The sequence below is a fragment of the Myotis lucifugus genome, unplaced genomic scaffold (assembly GCF_000147115.1).
Source record: "Myotis lucifugus unplaced genomic scaffold, Myoluc2.0 scaffold_193, whole genome shotgun sequence".
Classification (NCBI taxonomy): Eukaryota; Metazoa; Chordata; class Mammalia; order Chiroptera; family Vespertilionidae; genus Myotis; species Myotis lucifugus.
The window spans coordinates 2,321,219-2,341,396 of NW_005871241.1; the positions used below are offsets into that span (position 1 = coordinate 2,321,219).

At 40.0% G+C, this 20,178-nt stretch overlaps 1 protein-coding gene across 3 annotated transcripts in view; it reads left to right on the forward strand.

Moving 5' to 3' along the window:
* The first annotated feature begins 1,566 nt into the window (after positions 1-1,566).
* Positions 1,567-20,178, forward strand: part of CUNH21orf91 (chromosome unknown C21orf91 homolog) — a 26,212-nt gene continuing 7,600 nt past the window's right edge. For all 3 annotated transcript variants that reach the window (XM_006097008.3, XM_023760795.1, XM_023760796.1), the window contains exons 1-3: positions 1,567-1,656; positions 2,565-2,698; positions 18,791-19,330. In XM_006097008.3, coding sequence (XP_006097070.1) covers positions 2,572-2,698; positions 18,791-19,330 — 667 coding nt within the window. In that variant the 5' untranslated portion in view covers positions 1,567-1,656; positions 2,565-2,571. The remainder of the gene's footprint in view (positions 1,657-2,564; positions 2,699-18,790; positions 19,331-20,178) is intronic.

The following is a 20,178-nucleotide window of genomic DNA, read 5'->3' on the forward strand; positions in this document are numbered from 1 at the left end:
ACATTAGATCAGAGGTTGAGGATTATGCTCCTAGGAGGAGACATGGGGAATTTGGGGGTTGTGGAAATGGTCTACATCTTTTTTTTTTTTTTTTGAGCTGAGATAACACAGTATATTTCTCAAAACTCAACCAGTGTACTTTTAAAATGGGAAATTTTTATTTCTCTAAATTATATCTCAGTATGTTGCCTTTAAAATAAAAACAAGGGAACAGCGTTTTAAGGATAGTTAGCAGAAAGAAAGATAACTCTGAGAACTGAAAAGAACTTGTTTTGCTACAAGGAACTTGTTAGGGATTTTAGAAAACACTTTTATTGAAAAGATGGGTAGAATCCAGGAAACACGACATGTTAGTCTCATTTACCTAGAATGAGAAATTCAAATAGAAAACACATGGGCTTTTCTATTTCAATGAGTGCCTCTCAAACATTGGGGGGAGGTCTTATTAAAATGCAGGTTCTGGTTCAGCCTCAGATGAGACCGGACAGTCTACATTTCTAACAAGATGCCAGGTGATGTGGCTGCTGCTGGTATCTCTGCTACACTTTAAGCAGCAGGAACACATATCGCATTGATGATTTATATCAAGGGACAATTTGGTCTATAGATTCCCAAGATGTATGGAATCCATTCCTCCCGTTAGTTACATGTACATTGACAACTCAGCCCGTTTTCTATTTGTGAATGGAACCAGTTCAGGTGCACAGGATGCTCTGGAAAATCGCAGTGACTTTACACCTGCAGCCTTGGGTTCAAGTCCCAGCTCGGGTTCTAACCAACCTTTACGCTGCAAAATGCGAGAACTGTCCAGGCTCCCCCTCTCTAGGCTGTCGTGAGGATCACAACAGAAAACGTAAGCGTAAGCAGTGACATGAACTAAACCCTAAAAAGAAAAAAAAGAATGACTTCAAATGTCGAGCAACGTCCGCAGACCGAGGTTTCACTTACCACACTTTTAAAAGGAGCGGGACCTAAACTAAGAGGTGGGGCTCCGGGAGAATCCCCTTGGGCGGGCTAGGAATGTGCCATCTTGTAAGAGAGGGACGCCCCTTTCCAAAAAAAACAAAAAGCTGTAAAATGTCAGCTTCTGCTTTTCTCACAGTACCCTGCAATGATGCAACTTGAAATTGGAACTTTTCCCCCGTTGCCTACTTCCCCGGGCACCGCAGTCCAATGCCAGTCTTTCACTTCGGTCTGCTGACTTCACACAAAGTCCTCCCCACGCGTCTGCGTCCCTGGCTCGCACCCGCTCGGCACGGTCCTGCCCCCGCACCCCGCGGCCCCCCGCCCCGGGCCCGGAGTTTCCACTACGAAGGGGGAGGCGGCGATGGACTCCTCCACCTCCTCGCGGGCGGCGGGGGCGCGCGAGGCGCCGCGCTCCGGGAACCGTGCGAAACCCGGGCGAGGCGACGCGGGGATCCGACAGCGTCGGAGCAGAGGACGCGGCCTCGGGGCCGGAGGGGAGGCGCGGGGCCCGCCACCCCGGGGCGAGCGCGCCCCTTCGCCCCGGCGCGCCAGCACCCCCGGAGCCTCCCGAGGGTGGCACGTGCGGGAGAGGGCGGGCTGGGTGCGCGGGCCGCCCTCGCCGCGGCCGGAAACAATAGTGCAGGAGCCCGAGCCGCGCGGATCGGCGGCGCCGGCGCGCGGAGTTGGACGGTAAAGACCCCGCGCCCCGGCCCCCGACCCTCCTGCGCCGCGATCCCACGGTCCCGCCGACTTCGCGCTCCCTGTCCGCGGCCGCTCGCGCTGCTCCGCTTGGGGGCGCCCAGGCGGACGAACGGACGGGGAGAGATGGACTGGGGACCGCGGCACCCCGCGGGGTGGACCCGCCTCCCCAACGCCGGAGACGGCGGGGGGCCCGACTGAGTCCCCCGGGCGCGGAGTCCGGTGGCCTGGGTCCTCGGGCGCCTTCTCTGGATGGGCGGGAGCCCAGGGCGAGGGGAACCCACGGCTCCTCCCGGCGCGACTGGGTCACCCCGCCGCCCGCGGGACCCGACCCGCGCGGGGGAGCCGCTGCCCGGTTTCGGACGCTGCGGGTGCTTTGGACGAGGGGGGACGCCCCAGCCCCGGTGTTGGCGTGCGCACGTGCATTTCCCAGCCGCCGATCTCCGGCAGGAAGCCCCGCTCCGCCGCGGAGTTAGCGAGCGGGCATCTAAGGTTCCCACAATGAAGTTAGCAAGCAGCGCCCGGAACAGGTCGCTTTTCCTGCGTCTCACCGCGCGGAGTAGGTAGCCAGACCCCGGCGTCGGAGAAGGCTTCGCGCCCAAGTCCTCTCTGCGCGTTCGGACTGGAATTCCCGCAAACCGCCTTCCTTCATACCCCCTCTCCCCCGACCCATGGAAATATGGGGCCAAAAGGCGTAGTGTCTGCTAGGCGAGGCTAAGGGTTCCTAGGTCTGTGTCTCTGCTCCATGAAAAGTATGGTGCTGAAGTCCAAGTGCTAGTTGGATGGGACTATGGCCTTAGACTAACTGCTCAGCATCCTTCTCTTCCTAGAAGTTGCCCGTGTTGCCCTGAGGACAAGCCCTTGCAATTGCGTAACTTTCCTTTTCTGTTTCTTCACAGGGGCACTATGAACGCAGAGGAGCAGTTTGTAAACATCGATTTGAATGATGACAACATTTGCAGTGTTTGTAAACTGGGGACAGACAGAGAAACCCTCTCCTTCTGCCACGTTTGTTTTGAGCTGAACATTGAGGGTACGTACAGGAGGAGAGGTTCATTTGATGGCATGAACTTGATACAGCTGCTGTATGGGAACTAGTGATGAGGCAAAAGAGAAATTTCTTACATGGTTGCAAATTGTGTGAAGTGTGGAGATCTGTTAAAGATAAGAGCTTGTGGAGACAAAGCTGAAGTTAGCAGAGCCAAGAATTTATTTTAAAAATATATTTTTTTAAGCTCCCACAGTGCTAACCCCATTTTTGCTAATATAAAAATGAGGAGTATTGACTGGTAATATGTTTTGTGTTTTGAGAGCTTTCGAAGTTATGAGATTTTAACAGACATTTGTGTGTGGGTGTGGGTGTGTGTTTGCTCGCGCTTGTGTGTGTGTGTGTGTGTGTGTGGTTTGTTTTGATTTAATTAATTGAGAACTAAGGTAACCAAACATTTATTTTAAGAGGCAAATGTAATTGTATTCCATGCTGGTTTCCCCAGTGCTATCTTACTATCTAGAAAAAAAGTTTTAATTTTTAGTGGTGACTCACACCTTTAATAATTTCTTAAAATTAAAAAGGCTTTTAAAATGTCTTAATAGTATTTCTAAGAGTTCTCCAAATACTTTTTAAAAAATCTCTGTTATTGAGACTCTTTATTTGGATTAGTGCACAGTTAATGTGTCTATAGATGGCAATAACTTGCTCCCAAGAAACAAGTGGGAGATGTTTCTTAAATCTTGATGTTATCGTGATAAAACTGTGATTTTTAAAAATATTTGAGTCAGGCTAAAAAGAATATTCTGATAATAAAAAAGTTTACCTTAAGTCTTTTGAATTGTAACATCAGCAGATACATTTTTTTTAGATGTGTAGATTTTGGGTGGTTTCAAAGCAGTATTTCATTCTTTTTGCCAGTTTGCATATTTGATCATTTTCATTGTCTTTTTCTATTAAGTAGGAAATATGAAATGTTCCTATAATAAGAATAAAGGAAAGAGAAAGAAAAAAATACACATTAGGATGATATACCTTGAGATTCCTATTAGGACTTACTTTTCAGAAATTGTTGTAGGCACCAAATTAATATATATAGATATTCTATAGTAAGAGTCAAAATTATAACCGTAAGTAGACTGCTAAAAACATGTAGAGTTGTTTATGTGACAGTCATCTTTCATTTAAGATCAAATTGGTTATGACAGTTTTGCTATGGTACTCTCTGGAAGAATTCTAGTTGCTGAACATGATAATTGACAGAAGCTCATGGATTTCCTGTAGGTTTCACACATATAACTTTGGCTTTAATAAATGTAGTAAATATAACTGATTTCAAAGAGAGGGCTTATAAAATATGATTTTACTGTGCCCTTTATCATGCTAGCATGAAAGATTATAAATTTATGTTTTTTGGATATAGAGTTGGCCCTATATATTCTTTTACTTGTAGATTTTCATTTTAGATGGGCAGAAGCATTAGAAATGATCTAATTCAAACCTATATTTTACACTGAAGGAAACAGCCAGACTGTTGGACTATTCAAGGTTGCACCAATGGTGATGGCAAGCTGTTGTTAAGTCCCAGGCATTTACTGTGAGCAATTCTGTGCCAGGCACTGTATTAAATAAGCACCTTACGTGGATTATCTTAGCTCAAAATAGCTCTGGGATAGCTCCTTTTTATCCATTTTAGAGGTGATGGAATCTAACCTTTGAGACCCAAGAAATATACTTTGAAGTCGCAGAGCAGTAATTGATGGTCCTGGACTTTGAAGCATGATCGTTTAGGTCTAGTATATGTGATCTTAATTTCATTGATCTGCTGTCAATAGTTACTTCAACTGATAGGGCTAATATTGGAAACCTGTTTTGCTGAATCCTAATTGGCTACCCTTGCTATTCGGTTAGCCAACTTTTTCTAACTAGTGCTTCCTGCAAAATCATTAATGGTATTCATGCTGTGATAGAATTTTTCTACAGAAATCTAAACTTTCACAATTACTTTTCTAGCCTTTTTTTAAATGTGTATTTTAACTGGTTCTTAATCACTATATAAAGAATATACAAATATTTCTCAGGTACCATCCTTATAAATATTTCATCTCTAATACAACAGATATCTCAATTTGAGTTAGAACTATGTTATATTCTATCTACACTCAAGGTTTTATGTCTTAATGCCAGTTAAACCTTTGTGAGGAAAATTAATTTAAAAATAAATTTTCTTCTCACTTTATCTGAAGTCTGTTCTCAGTTCTTGCAAATATAATACATTTTATTATCAACCGCAATGATGAGCTGGAACAATATAATCATTTTAGTATCCTAAGATTATTTTTGAAATTTTAGGAAGAAAGTGAGGACCCTGAATCGCACAAAATTTTTGTTTTTATATCAGTGTACAGGTTTTTAGAAACCAACAAAAAAAGTGGTAATAAAATAATTCCATACCTAAAAATAACAAGGTGTATTCTTTGTCTATGTCAGTAAATATTTTTAAATGTTTTTGCAGTTTCTCTTCCTCTACTGTGTTCTCAGCACAGTGCCAGCCAATAAATGTTAGAATGTAAAAGGGATTTTAAAAACTATGATATTTAACTTTACTAGTTTGGTATAAGTATTTCATAATATGATAATGTTGCTATTGCCTGGTTTCTTAGCATACTAATTACTAAATTCACTCGAAAACATTCTATTTGTTTTTTGTTTTTTTCAGGTAAGAGGCTAATTAAAAATTCCCTTAAGGAATTTTTAGACTACTTTTGTTTTTTGTTTTTATAATTTATCAGGGTAACATTGGTTAACAAGATTATAGGTTTTAAGTGTACATTTCTATGATGAATGATCTGTATACTGCATTGTGCTCTCACCATCCAAAGAAAGATCATCTTCCGTCACCATATATTTGGCCCAAGGCTAGGTTTTGAGTCCAGAATTAGGCTAGTTTAGAGCCCACATACTTGTAGTAAACAAAAATGTTTTACACCTTTTGGATTATTGCTTACGTCGAATCAAAACTGGTCTAATCAAATGGCCTCTTTTTTAAAAGCTGTATGCCTGCATATATTTATAAAATGAAGACAAAAGAGAAATAACAAAAGATAGCCTAATCTTGCATGAGAGATTCCGTATTCTGAGTATGGCTCTAGGTTGCCTTTTTTTTCTGTGACTTTATGGTAATTAAAAGGAAATGGGGGGGGGGCGGAGTTGGGCGTTAATGGGGGTATGAGGACACATTTGTAATACCTTAACCAATAAAGAAATTAAAGGGGGGAAAAAAGGAAATGGGTATATCTACATTTTAGATACTTAAAAGACATGGGTGATATATAAGGGACCTAAAGATTATACTTTGAGGACTTAAATGTTCACAAGATTCCTTTTATTGTTACCTATAATTCACCATTAAAATAAAATAACTTGTATGTGTCTAGGATTAGGAGACAGACGCATAAACTTCTTATATTTGTAGCCTGTCCTTGGCCTTAAGACGCTATAAAGTTTTGTGGTTTTTGAGTATATGATTAAATACACTAATATGCTTCATAATTCATTGTGCTAAAACTTCTAAAGTTGTTTAATGACCAAATGAGTATAATCCCTAAACTGTTGAGGCTGGGAGGAAAGTAGCCCAGGGTGGTCAGGAGCCAGTAAAGAAACTCAACTGTAATCTAACTGAGGCAGAAATGAACTAGAGAGGGAAAAGATTCAGGGCTCCAATCTGTTACTTCATGTTCTCTGTTTCCATTTTGTGCCAAAATGCTGTGCATATAATTAGTGTTTCTACCTTTCTCTAATAATTTGCTTTCTTCCTTTTCTATAGAGATAAACTTTTTTATAAGATTGGCTTAGCACTGGCCAGTGCGTCTCAGTTGGTTGGGCTTCATCCCGTGCCCAGAAGAGTTGCTGGTTGGGTTCCGGTCAGGGCACATGCCAAGGTTTCAAGCTTGATCCCTGTTGGGGGGCATGCAGGAAGCAGCTGATCAATGTTCCCCTCTCACATCAATGTTTCTCTCTTCCCTCTCCCTTCTCCTCTCCCTGAAAATCAATTTTTAAAAAACCTTAAAACTTAAGATTGGGTCAATTCCTAAGCAAAGTTTCCAGTGTAGGTTGATCTTGCTAGTTGATTAGTGTGCATCACTAATTCTTACTAGTCCAGCTCAGACTTTATAGCCCATCTGCGTTTTGATTTTCCCCTAATTTGTTGAACTTTTCTAGAAGCCTGCCCAAATTCAGATCCTTAGTAATCTTTCCAAAATGAAAAATCTATCGGTTTTCTCTTGGTTACGGCACTGGTGAACCCAATGCTTATGTTTACTCTCATTCTTGATTATCTGTATCTGACTGAAATGCTGTTCATATGGTCAGTAGTCCAGGAGCAGTTTGAATCTCAGTATTAAATCCTTGATAGCATCTCTCCACTTAAATAAAGGGGGCCACCGTTTTTGGTAGGGAAACTATGTACAGTCTAGATAGATAACTCCATCTGGTATTAGCTTCTTTCTCTTATTTTCCCATAAAGGCAAACAATGCAATGTTATTACCTAAACAAGCATTTTAAAATATAAAGCCTAATGCGAGTTTAGAAGATAATGAGCATTAAACTTTACTAACATTAATAGAACATTTTAGAAATATTTAAAACTTACTTAGAAAGTGTCCCTCTGTTGACATTCTAATAAAACTTAAGTCTTTCAGTGTTTATTATTAAATGTAATATAAAGATATTATATTTGCATAGCACTTGGGAGGTTGAAAGGTACTTTTTCAGCACCTTCAATTTAATCTTCATATTATATAGGAAGTTACTTAACATTAAGTGTGAATTTCAAATAAGGTAATACTAAGTGATTGAAATCAAAGTGGCTAAGTAACACTATAAAATTATCAAAGTTACCAGCAAAGTTCTAGTTAGGATGGGTTATAATTATTCTAACCCAATTTGGCACACCAAATCTTTAGGATTTTGGTAAGGGGTTTCAGTAGGTTTTTCTGCTCTGGCTGCCATAATTTCCCTCATAGTAGCTGCTCAGCACGTCCCCAGTTTCTTTGTTTTTTATGGACAGTGTGATTGGTGATTCGTGTTTAGTCTTTTTTCCCTCACTCTTTCAGTCTTTGGATCTCTAATAAGGATTGCCAGATAAAACTATAATGTGGTTATGATTTTACTTGGGAGGAAGACTGCTTTCACTTGAAGGTTAAATACTTTTCTTTGCTAGATACATTTTTAGCCTAAAAAAATTCTCACGGTCTTAAAAGAAATTCAGAATTTTAGGTAAGTATATGTGTCTTTGACCATTTCAGTATCTTAATCTTTTTTGTGTCACTTAGTTTATTGGAACATACAGTGCAGTACATAAAGACTAAATTGTCTTGGGCTAAATAACACTGTTCTTTCCCAACCCAAAATGTATTTCTTTGTGGGAATTTTTAAACGTTTTTCACTGAAAAAGAAAACAATTTGCCTGTTACGGAAAATTAAAATACAGGAAACAAAAAGAATATTAAGAATCATAATCGCACATACCCACCAATAATCTTTTAATATTTTTGGTTCTCCTAAACTATTTTCTGCAGTAGAGTGTGTGTATGTGCGTACACACTCCCATGTGTGATGAGTCAGGTTTAAGAAATTAGGCTACAGATAATATTTCACAACCAGCCTTTTCATACATCTTTTTCATGTTTGTAGGTAAAATTCTGTCAGGTTGCTTTTTTAAAAGTTGCGTCCCATTGTACCATAATTTAATTAACCAGAGTTCCTTTGATGAATGTTTAGCCTGCTCCCAGTTTACCTGCACTAAAATGTTCTTATATGTACATCTTTTTTGCTTGTCTGATTAAATTTCTATTTCATTGTAGATTAAATCCCCAGAGGAAGACTTTTGAGTCAAAGGTGTGTCTTGAGTTACAGTCCTGTCATTTGTTATGTCTACCATTACTACTGAATTAACACCATGTAATCAGCATAAAAAAAAAAAAAACCAAAAAACCTCTGTTTTCTAATGAAAAAATTTTAGTGTGCCAGTCTTTTAACTTCTTTGTTTAGATCACAGTTCTTTTTACTCTAGAATTGCTATGATGCAATTATAACACATGGTCAAAATATTTATATTTTAGCATTTTGCAGTATGATTCATCAATTATTATTGCTTTTTTAGCTTTAGTTTTTCTTACCAAATGTTTGGTGGGTTGTAGTGATTGTTTCCCATCAGCCTTAATTTTTATCATTACCTATAGCAGTGATTGAATTATAAATGCCTTCAAATTCACAAGCTAGTATATCTCTATTTATTAGATGCTGCTATAAAGCATTTATTTAAGGTATAGTCAACTAGAATTTCAAGAACAGTGACTCAGATGTATGCAAAGAAGTTGAGATGCAAAACAGGTTTTAAAATAGCTGCAGGACAGTTTTTCATTTTGTTTTTCTTATTTGTAAGAAAGTAAATCATGCACAACTTTGGGCAGACAGCATTCCAGGAGATGAAGGACAAAGAGTTCATGTGACTATCACATTTCTTGCTTTCCAACCTCTGAATTTACTTTGTTCCCCCATTCATCTGGTGATACTATGAAGGCATTTTTTTTTTCAGTATCTTTTAACCTTTTTTATCTTTAGGAAAGATTTTTTCCTGCAAATTAGTGTCTCCATATGCCACATATAAGTGGATATTTAAAACTGACAACTCAGTCGTATTATAGTTCATTTTAGGAGCCTGTTATGACACCTTCATATCCAGAATTTTAGAATAAATGTCAGTACATTCAATTAGAGCTAATTAGGGGGGAAATTTGAACAAGTAGAAGATTACTTGTGTCAGTTGAAGTAGTGGTCTAATTTGATATATTTTAAGTATTAGAAAAACAAATTTAGCTCTTTATATTCTATGCTGCTATGCACTAAGTTTTGCATACTAGACTATCAGTAAGAACATGGACAGCTTCCATCATGTTCTCATTACAATTACCCTTTTGCATAATAAATTACCTATGGACAAACTGCCCTGTCCAATTTGAGAGCCTAGCCACAATGTGATTATTCAAACTTAAGTAAATTAAAAGTTTAGTTCCTCGGTCACACTGGCTGCATTTCAGCGTATTGGATGGCACAGATATAGAACACGTCCATTATCACAGAAAGTTCTGTTGGACACTGCTGGTTAGAAAACAGGTAGCTACATTAGGGGGTAGAATTGAGTACGGAGTGTTATTTTCATACCCTGTTAGAATAAACAGTTGTTATGTAGGTGTGATTCCCCAGCTTCCCAACTGTTCTAATGAAAATGTAAATTTCACTGAGCGAGGTTTTTCTTTTTGACAAGTCATTTGCAATTTTTGCATCTCCTATCAACACAAGAACTCAGATCTACCCTGGCTTCCTTGGTTATTTAAGGTTAAGTTTATCTTTTAACACTGAGGCCCGGTGCACGAAATTCGTGCACAGTTGCAGTCCCTAGGCCTGGCGGGCGATCGAAGCTGTAGCATCTGGCATGGAAAGGCAGGTCCCAGTTGACCTCTAGGCCCTGGTTAGTACCTGGGCCCCTGGGCCCTCACACGCCCCCTTCAGCCTGAGTCCCCACATGGAGATGCGGTGAGCATGGCCAGGCACAGTGTGGGCCTCTGGGCCACCCAGCGGCGCTGAATGGAAGCTGGGCGGGCAGCGCGCTCTCTCCTGGTCGACCTCGAAGACCGGCTCCTGTGCAAACCCACGGGGAGCCTGACCGGCCCCTGCGATCCCAGCAGCTGCGGCCCAGCTCGCCCGGAAGATGTCGCACGGGTGCGGGGCAGGCTCCTCGCAGGTGCCCGGCACCTGAGCGCGGGGGCTTCCCCAGCGCGCGAGCCCTGGCATCCTGGGGGAGGGTAGCAGGGAGAGTGAGAGTGAGCTCAGCAGACACCCCGCATTCTCACTGCACCTCCATCCCCATCACCCCTGCCCCCAGGTAGCCGGTGAGAGGTGGAAGCACATCACCAATGCCCACCATGTTCAATGCTGCCCCCTGGTGGTCAGCACACGTCATAGCGAGCGGTCGAATGACTGCCCAAGGGGACAATTTCCATATTAGGCTTTTATTAAATAGGATTATCTCTGCACTCCTGCCTCACTGAAATTTGCCCTTATATTTCACTTATTGAATTAAACTGCTTTAACTGCTTAATCCTTCTCTTGGCACACACAAAATCTTTAAAAAGTAACTAAACATCTCTAAGCTGAAATCTGCTGTCTAAAGACCACCTGTTGGTATATCTTTCTTTAGGGCAGTGATTCTCAAAATATGAAAAAACAAGTTGCTAAGCCCATCTGTATATTGGCTTGGTGTGGTTGCCAGTAATTCCATCTGTTAGCAATGCAAAAATAAGCCCTACCTATTACTTTTAAACAGTATGTTGGACACTTGTACATGACTGACTCTTCAGTGACTCCTGAGTTAGCTAAAGGCCTTGGGGGGAGAGAAGTGGGGCACTCTTTATCACAGTACCCACTATGGCACATATACAACCTGTTGTGGGTTTAGAAAGGAAGTCAGTGCTCTGACTATCCATCCTTGCCTTCTCACCTTTGGTCTACTCTCCTACCTTTAGTCCCATGGCAGGATAGACAATCTGAGCATCTTCCCACTGAGTGACCGGGATTGGAAATAGATATAATGCTAATAACGCTTCTTGAATCATGACTTGGTTGCTGCTTCTTGCCCATCAAATGCAGAATAGCCTGATTGAATTGGATGTCAAAGCATCATTGGAACTAGCAGTTATTTACACGGAAGCCACCCAGACCCATGTCACTGCACAGCCTTAGAATAATACATGTGTCATCAGCCAACACAGCTGCAGAGCCTGCTAGGTCACAGGTACCTGCAGGCTCATCTGAGGGAAATGATAACTGTTTTGAATTGAAGAGCACTTGCCCTATTTCAGCCAGTAGCTACTGGTCATTACTAACCAGTTGCTGCCAGATCTTCTGTGGTTTTTTTGGTTTTGTTTTTGTTTTAAGAGAAACCAAGAAACTGAAAATTGGACGTGGGTCTATTTTTTTTACTTTTAAAACACTCATAGTCTAAACAAAACCTCACTATGGATCCAGACTTCAGGGGGGCAGTGCACATCATAGAGACCGGTCGTTCCACCGCTCAGTCAATTTGCATATTAGGGTTTTATTATATAGGATGGGAATCTTATCCCAAAACAAAGACAAAACATCTCAATCCTTTGAATCTTAGTACAACAAAATGCAGCTATCTCCCCATTTTTGCAATTAGCACTTACTTAAAGAAGCTCAGAAGTCTTGATATGGGCAGCACATCAGCATGCAGGTGCTTGTTCTCTTAGCAGCCAAAAGAGGATCATCATAAAAAGGAAAACACCTTATTCTTAGAAAAGTCTTTAAGCTGGGAAAAATGTGAGCCTTCATAAAAAAAGACTTTGGAGCAGTACCGCACACATTGTCGGTCATGTTTGAAGGCAATATGTTTACAATTTCTTCATAGCATGTTAACAACCTAGAACTTAAATCATAACGAAATTTTCTTGCCTCACTTAAGTATTAAGGAAGAACACAGAAAACCACCATTTGGGAAACCAATACTGCCAATTTTCTAATTCTGTTTTAACTCTGAAGTTACAGTGGAAGTGCTTGCTACCATGTATTACAGCTTTACCTCCAACTGCTGGTTGTATTCGATTTGTTCTACCTATGGAATACCACAGTACATTAAGCCATGCCTTTGGGAAATGAATGTAGTAATCAAATTCAAAGTGAAATCTGAGAGTCAGATGATACCAGTCAAGCATGTAAACTACAGAGCCATGCAGTATGAGTGTGGTCAGCTGAGAGACGGTGCTGTGTAACGGATCAGCTGGTGAACCAGCAAGAACAGATTGCTTAGCTTCCCTCATTGCAACCAACTCATAATAAGGTCTTCCAGAGGCTAGGTGGGAAAGATGAGGATAATGGGACATGTGATAGATCGTAAGTGTTCTGGGGGCCATTTTGTAGTGCCATTTGGAGTGTCATCTTACTAGTATTATGTCACTATGATAGATTAAATGTAAGCATGGAAATACCCTTCTTTTAAAAGGATAACAGTAATAGGAAAACATTTGAGTGGCTTTTGCTCTTCTGTGGGTTTAACCAAGTTTTTTGTTGTTGTTTACAATTTATTTTTTACCTAGTTACATCTTTTTATTTTCTTTATTGATTAAGGTATTACATATATGTCCTTATATCCCCATTGCCCCCCCCCACCCCCCACTACCCAACTCATACCCTCATGCCCCTGGTGTCTGTGTCCATTGGTTAGGCTTATATGCATGCATACAAGTCCTTTGGTTGATCTCTCCCCCTTACTCCCACCCTCCCCTACCTTCCCTCTGAGGTTTGATGATCTGATCAATGCTTCTCTGTCTCTGGATCTATTTTTGTTCATCAGTTTATGTTGTTCATTATATCCCACATATGAGTGAGGTCATGTGGTATTTATCTTTCTCTGACTGGCTTATTTCGCTTAGCATAATGCTCTCCAGTTCCATCCATGTTGTTGCAAATGGTAGGAACTCCTTTTTTACCGCAGCATAGTATTCCACTGTGTAGATGTACCACAGTTTTCTAATCCATTCATCTGCTGATGGGCACTTAGGCTGTTTCCAAATCTTAGCTATGGTGAATTGTGCTGCTATGAACATAAAGGTGCATATATCCTTTCTGATTGGTGTTTCTGGTTTCTTGGGATATATTCCTAGAAGTGGGATCACTGGATCAAATGGGAGTTCCATTTTTAGTTTTTTGAGGAAACTCCATACTGTTCTCCACAGTGGCTGCACCAGTCTGCATTCCTACCAGCAGTGCAGAAGGGTTCCTTTTTCACCGCATCCTCGCCAGCTCTTGTCGTTTGTTGATTTGTTGATGATAACCATTCTGACAGGAGTGAGATGGTACCGCATTGTCGTTTTGATTTGCATCTCTCGGATAATTAGTGACTTTGAGCATGTTTTCGTATGTCTCTTGGCCTTCCTTCTGTCTTCTTTCGAAAAGTACCTATTTGGGTCAGTTGCCCATTTTTTTGATTGGGTTGTTTATCTTCTTTTTGTTAAGTTGTATGAGTTCCCTGTAAATGTTGGAGATTAAACCCTTATCGGTGATAACATTGGCAAATATGTTCTCCCATGCAGTGGGCTTTCTTATTGTTTTGTTGATGGTTTCTTTTGCTGTGCAGAAGGTTTTTATTTTGATGTAGTCCCATTTGTTTATTTTCTCTTTAGTTTCCATTGCCCTCTGAGAAATTTCAGTGAAGAAATTCCTTTAGCATATGTCTGAGATTTTGCTGCCTGTGGATTCCTCTAGTATTTTTATGGTTTCCCGTCTTATGTTTTTAAGTCCTTTATCCATTTTGAGTTTATTTTTGTGTATGGTGTAAGTTGGTGGTCTAGTTTCATTTTTTTTGCATGTATCTGTCCACTTTTCCCAACATCATTTATTGAAGAGACTGTCTTGACTCCATTGTATGTTCATGCCTCCTTTGTCGAATATTAATTGAGCATAGTGGTTTGGGTCAATTTCTGGGTTCTCTATTCTATTCCATTGATCTATATGTCTGTTCTTGTGCCAGTACCAGGCAGTTTTGAGAACAGTGGCTTTGTAATACAGCTTGATATCTGGTATTGTGATCCCACCTACTTTGTTCTTCTTTCTCAGGATTGCTGCAGCTATTCGGGGTCTTTTTTTATTCCAGATGAATTTTTGAAGCGTTCTTTCTAGGTCTGTGAAATATGCCGTTGGTATTTTAATGGGGAGTGTTTTGAATCTATAGATTGCTTTGGGTAGTATGGACATTTTAATGATGTTGATTCTACCAATCCATGAACACGGTATGTTCTTCCATCTATTTATATCTTCCTCTATCTCCTTTTTCAGTGTCCTGTAGTTTTCCGCATATATGTCTTTACCTCCCTAGTTAAGTTTATTCCTAGGTATCTTAATTTTTTTGGTGCGATGGTAAATGGGATTATTTTTTTAATCTCTCTTTCTGAAAGTTCACTATTGGTGTATAGAAATGCCTCAGATTTCTTGGGGTTAATTTTGTATCCTGCTACATTGCCGAATTCATTTATTAAGTCTAATAATTTTTTGATGGAGTCTTTAGGGTTTTCTATGTACAGTATCATGTCATCTGCAAATAAGGACAGTTTTACTTCTTCTTTTCCAATTTGGATGCCTTTTATTTCTTCTTCTTATCTGATTGCAATGGCTAATATTTCTAGTACTATGTTGAACAGGAGTGGTGAGAGTGGGCATCCCTGTCTTGTTCCTGTTCTTAGGGGAAATGGTGTTAGTTTTTGTCCATTGAGTATGATGTTGGCTGTGGGCCTGTCATACATGGCTTTTATTATGTTGAGGTATGATCCTTCTATTCCCACCTTGCTGAGAGTTTTTATCAAGAAAGGGTGTTGGATTTTGTCAAATGCTTTTTCTGCATCAATTCATATGATTGTGGTTTTTTTCTTTCAATTTGTTTATGTGATGTATCACGTTTATTGATTTGCGGATTTTGTACCATCCTTGCATCTCTGGGATAAATCCTACTTGGTCATGGTGTATGGTCTTTCTGATGTACTGCTGGATCTGATTTCCTAGAATTTGTTGAGGATGTTGGCATCTATGTTCATGAGGGATATTGGCCTATAATTCTCTTTCATTGTGTTGTCTTTATCTGGTTTTGGTATTAGGGTGATGTTGGCTTCATAGAATGTGCTTGGAAGTGTTCCTTCCTCTTGAATTTTTTGGAATAGTCTGAGGATAGGTTTTAGTTCTTCCTTGAATGTTTGGTAAAACTCCCCTGTGAAGCTCTCTGGCCCCAGGCTTTTGTTTGCTGGAAGCTTTTTGATGACTGCTTCAATTTCTTCCATAGTTACTGGCCTATTGAGATTCTTAGATTCTTCCTGATTGAGTTTTGGAAGGTTGTATTTTTAACCAAGTTTTCTTAAAGTGAATTGATCTTTGAGGGGAACTTAAAGAATAGAAATGGTGTTAGCATGCCAGATGGGTTAGTGGGAGGGTTCTCAAAGGATGTGAGAGTAGTATAACAAAATCAGATGAAAATGGGAAACAATAAGAAAGAGAACTATTCAATAGAGACAGACTAACTTTAAAAACGCCACTGTTCATATGGAAATAAACTGCCTATGTAAATTTCTAAAAGCCTCTATCTAAAACTAGTACTTTTAAAAAATTAGCAATTATGATTGCCAATTAAGGTCTTGGTTCTCTAAAAGTAATGACCTCATGACAAAAACAAAGTCACATGGACATCATTGAAGTATTTTTTAAAGAAGTTATCATAATAGTTAGGATGTCAGTTACATTGGCCTTCAAAATTTTTATTAGTAAGCAAGTTGTAGTGCAGTTTTTGTTGAACTGGTTTAGACGTTCCTTATAACTCAGCTCCTCAAAATTATCAACTCATTTCATCGCATTTAGATTCGTTCCCTATCAAAAGCTGCTGAGGAAACATTAGTGCTCAGAGCTGTTTATATTTGTAAATGCAACTGAAATTGTAGAGTCAGTTAGGAACCTCTGGAATCTCTGAAAAAAGCAATTGTTTTTCCTCTTATATTAATTCGAACTGATGAGGTGGAAAAATAACAAAATAACTTCAGGAGTTTATAAAATGGCATGTATATTGGATACAAATTAAGTGGCCTACTTCCATTTTCTAGATTAAAAATAATTTGTTCAGGTTTCTGAAGTAGTCAATGCATTATATTTTTTTAACATTTTGTGTCCTTTGCTACTGCCTGGCATGTTTTAAGCTATGTTTATATAGCAGATATTTTCAAAATGAACTTCAAAACTCAGTCAAGTTTTAAATTTTTTAGTGAGCTAAAAGAAGAGGTACAGATCTGGATGAACAAGCTGTGGTTTACATAAAGCAACCTTTTTAAATCCTCAGTATATGTACATTTCTGTTGAAGTACGTAACTGAGTAGAAGTTCCTGATTTTGCTTGGCAGGCTGACTGATGCCACAGCAATGGCATCTCTGTATCAGTGCCACTCATCGGTTCTTCAGGCTGATGGCCCATCAGACTAACTGTAGGAGCAAGTTCCCTGGAAGATGCCTCTGTTAACCCTGAGCAGCCTGGCAGCACTGCCCTCCTGGTTCCCTGGCTAGGATGGGCAGAAAGTCTCCTTGCAGTAGACCTTGAATGATACTGGGTAATAAGTTTTGGGTTGTTTGTTTTTTATGATTTTAATTTTCCTTCATTCATTTAACTACTTTTTCTGGAGTACTCCCTGTGTGGCAGGCACTGTGACATTGAGGATGCATGTAAAACAGATAGGGACCCTTTCTCACAGAACTTACTACAGGAACTAACGGCAGGTGGAGAGGCAATTGGAGAATCCACTATTAAACTGGTAGGTGTATTGGTCAGAAAAGGTTTCTTCGAGGCAATGAGAACTAGACATGAGATGATCCAGACAGTGTAATGGGAGTGGTAATGGAGTGAAGCAGGATTTGAATTGTTGTATTACTAGATGTTATGGGGCAAAATCTATTAAGATGGGCAGCAAACCACCTCAGAAAGTTGGGGGAGAGGTGAGGAGCTGCCACGGAGGATGCCAGATTTCTTCCTTAAGTGGCTGGTGATGCCAGGCTCGGGAAGAGGATCTGGGTTTGGGGATTGGGTAGTGAGAATGAAGGAAGAGGAATTTATTAAACAGGGTGAGTTTGAGAAGCTCACAGGACATCTAAGTGGAAATATACGCTGTATCAGAACTCTTGCCATGACACTTTTTTTCTTCATGTCTTTTTTAGGGGATTTTTCTCCTGAATGTCTGAAAGAATCTAAAATATTAGTCATATATATATTTTCACAGTAAATTGAATACGGTGGTTCTCTGATTTGCTGTTCATCTCAACAGATTACTTATGTGCACATTATTATGCAGGTAGCTGGGTTCCTAGCATTCATTTGGGGATTTAAGCAAAAGTTAAAAGAAAAATTATTTATGGAGAAAGAAAGTTGTATTACATTAATTACTAAGAAGCAATCTGGAAGAAGAAAAGCCTTAACTTTTAAAAGCCCACATTATTTTTTTAATAGTACACATCTGTTACACTGACCTGTTGTTAAAGCTCTGGGGTACATTGGGAAATTTATTGTTTCATATAATTTTTAATACAATTTCTGAAGTTTCTAGATAAATTTTTTAAATTTAACAGCAAAATTACTTTGTGTAGCCTAGTTTAGAACCTAGAACCCTTTTTATATGCTAAAGAATTTTTTTTTATATTGACTTGAAGGAGACTTTTGTAATTTACTGTTTAGATCCAACTAAATCATTGCTACATGGATTAGAGCTGTGGCAATGGAATAAGAATGAGACCATTTACTGTTTGGGCGGGGACTGGCCAGTCATCTTTTGGCAACAACACCTAACAGAGTTTATAGAGCGTGAGGAAGCTCTTTAATAAATCTTCTGAAGATAAAAAAGTAGGCGGGTTTCAAGTTCTTTCTATCTACTGCTATGTATCCTGAGCTGTAAGGATTAGAATCGAGTAGCAGAATACCGTAGAGCTACCTGTAATGTAAAGGCCAAGAGTCTGTAAATGTAAATTGCTGGTTCATTATTATTATTTTTTATATTGTATACAATAACATACCTAGACTAATGTTAAAATTGAATCTTTTAAGTTCTTAAAAAGGCTTTGCTATTCATAGGAATTTAACATTACTAAATATATAGTTAAATTGAAGCAGAATTGCTGAAGCTGGTTTGGCTCAGTGGATGGAGCGTCGGCCTGCGGACTGAAGGGTCCCAGGTTCAATTCCGGTCAAGGGCATGTATCTTGGTTGCGGGCACATCCCCAGTGGGAGATGTGCAGGAGGCAGCTGATCGATGTTTCTCTCTCATCGATGTTTCTGACTCTCTATCTCTCTCCCTTCCTCTCTGTAAAAAATCAATAAAATATATTAAAAAAAATTGAAGCAGAATTATTAGAGCATATTTTGTATTATTAATACCAATCTTCTTTAGAATTTTTCCCCTCATTTACAAACTATCAGTAACTCCGTGATTTACTAAGATTTGTAATGCAATTTAGAAAATGAAATTTTCTCATCTTGTTTTTTTATAGGAATACCAAAATCTAATCTCTTGCACACCACATCATTAAGGGGCCATAAAGACTGCTTTGAAAAATACCATTTGATTGCAAACCAGGATTGTCCTCGATCTAAGCTTTCAAAAAATACTTATTATGAAGACGTTAAAGCCATTTTGAGTAAGAAGATAAACTGGATTGTACAGTACGCACAAAATAAGGATGTGGATTCGGATTCAGAATGTTCTAAACCTCCCCAGCATCACCTGTTTAATTTCAGGCATAAGCCAGATAAAAAGCTACTCCCACAGTTTGACTCCCAAGTACCAAAGTATTCTGCAAAATGGCTAGATGGAAGTACGGGTGGCCTCTCAGACTGTACACAAAGAATATTGCAGCAGAGGGAAAACTCAGACTTCGGGCTTGCTATGTTACAAGGGTCAGGTGCCACTTTGTGCCACAATAGTGTATTGTGGCCTCCTAGTCACAACCAGGCACAGAAGAAGGAAGAGACCATCTCTAATCCAGAGGCTAGTGTCCAGACCCAGCAGCCACATTACAGCAGGGAGGAGTGTAAGTAAAATGGGAGAAAGGCGGAAAGGTGGAGGTTGGCATTTCATTGGGTGGTTTTTTTTTTACATATTTACATATGGGATGTTTCAGGAATTTTGCTGTAGAATTATAGATTTGGTAAATAAAGTATTTAAATGATAAGTTCACCCCTTAAAAAATGGGGTGAGTTAAAACTCTCCATCAGCTCTCTGGAATACTCGTTAGTATGTCCTATGCATTAGAATTCTGCAGTACCATGATTTGTTTTGCCATTTAAATGATTAAATAAATGGAGTCAACAAATGGAATTAGAAAGTTCAGGCTTCATATAATTTAGAAATAAAGCCTCAACAGTTGGCTCACACACATTGTCATATTGCTAATCCCTTCAAGATTAATTGACTGGGAGTGGCATTTCAAAAGCGAAAGTATGATATTTTACTGAAGGCCAATGGTAATGTGTTAGTTTAAAGGGGGAAAAGTGACTCATTCAGTCTGCATCTACAGAAACTCACAGAAGCTGAGATAATTTTAGTTGACTTAAAATCAAATTATTTTAGAGCAAGAGGAGACCATGGGTATCTATATATATAAAGAGCCAGGGGCCGTCACATCCGAAACAACCGAATGGACGACCAAACAGGCTGAGTGGGGTGACAAGGCCAGCAGGGGTGTTAGTGAGGGACGACCAAATGACTGAGCAGCAGGCTGTGTGGGGCGACCAGGCCGGGGGCAGTGAGGAGCGACCAGGCTGGCAGAGGGGGGCAGTTGGGGGCAACCAGGTCGGTGGGGGGGTGGGGGGCAGTTGGAGGGACCAGGTTGACGGGGGCGGGGCAGTGGGGAGACCAGGCTGGGGGGGGGGGGCGAGC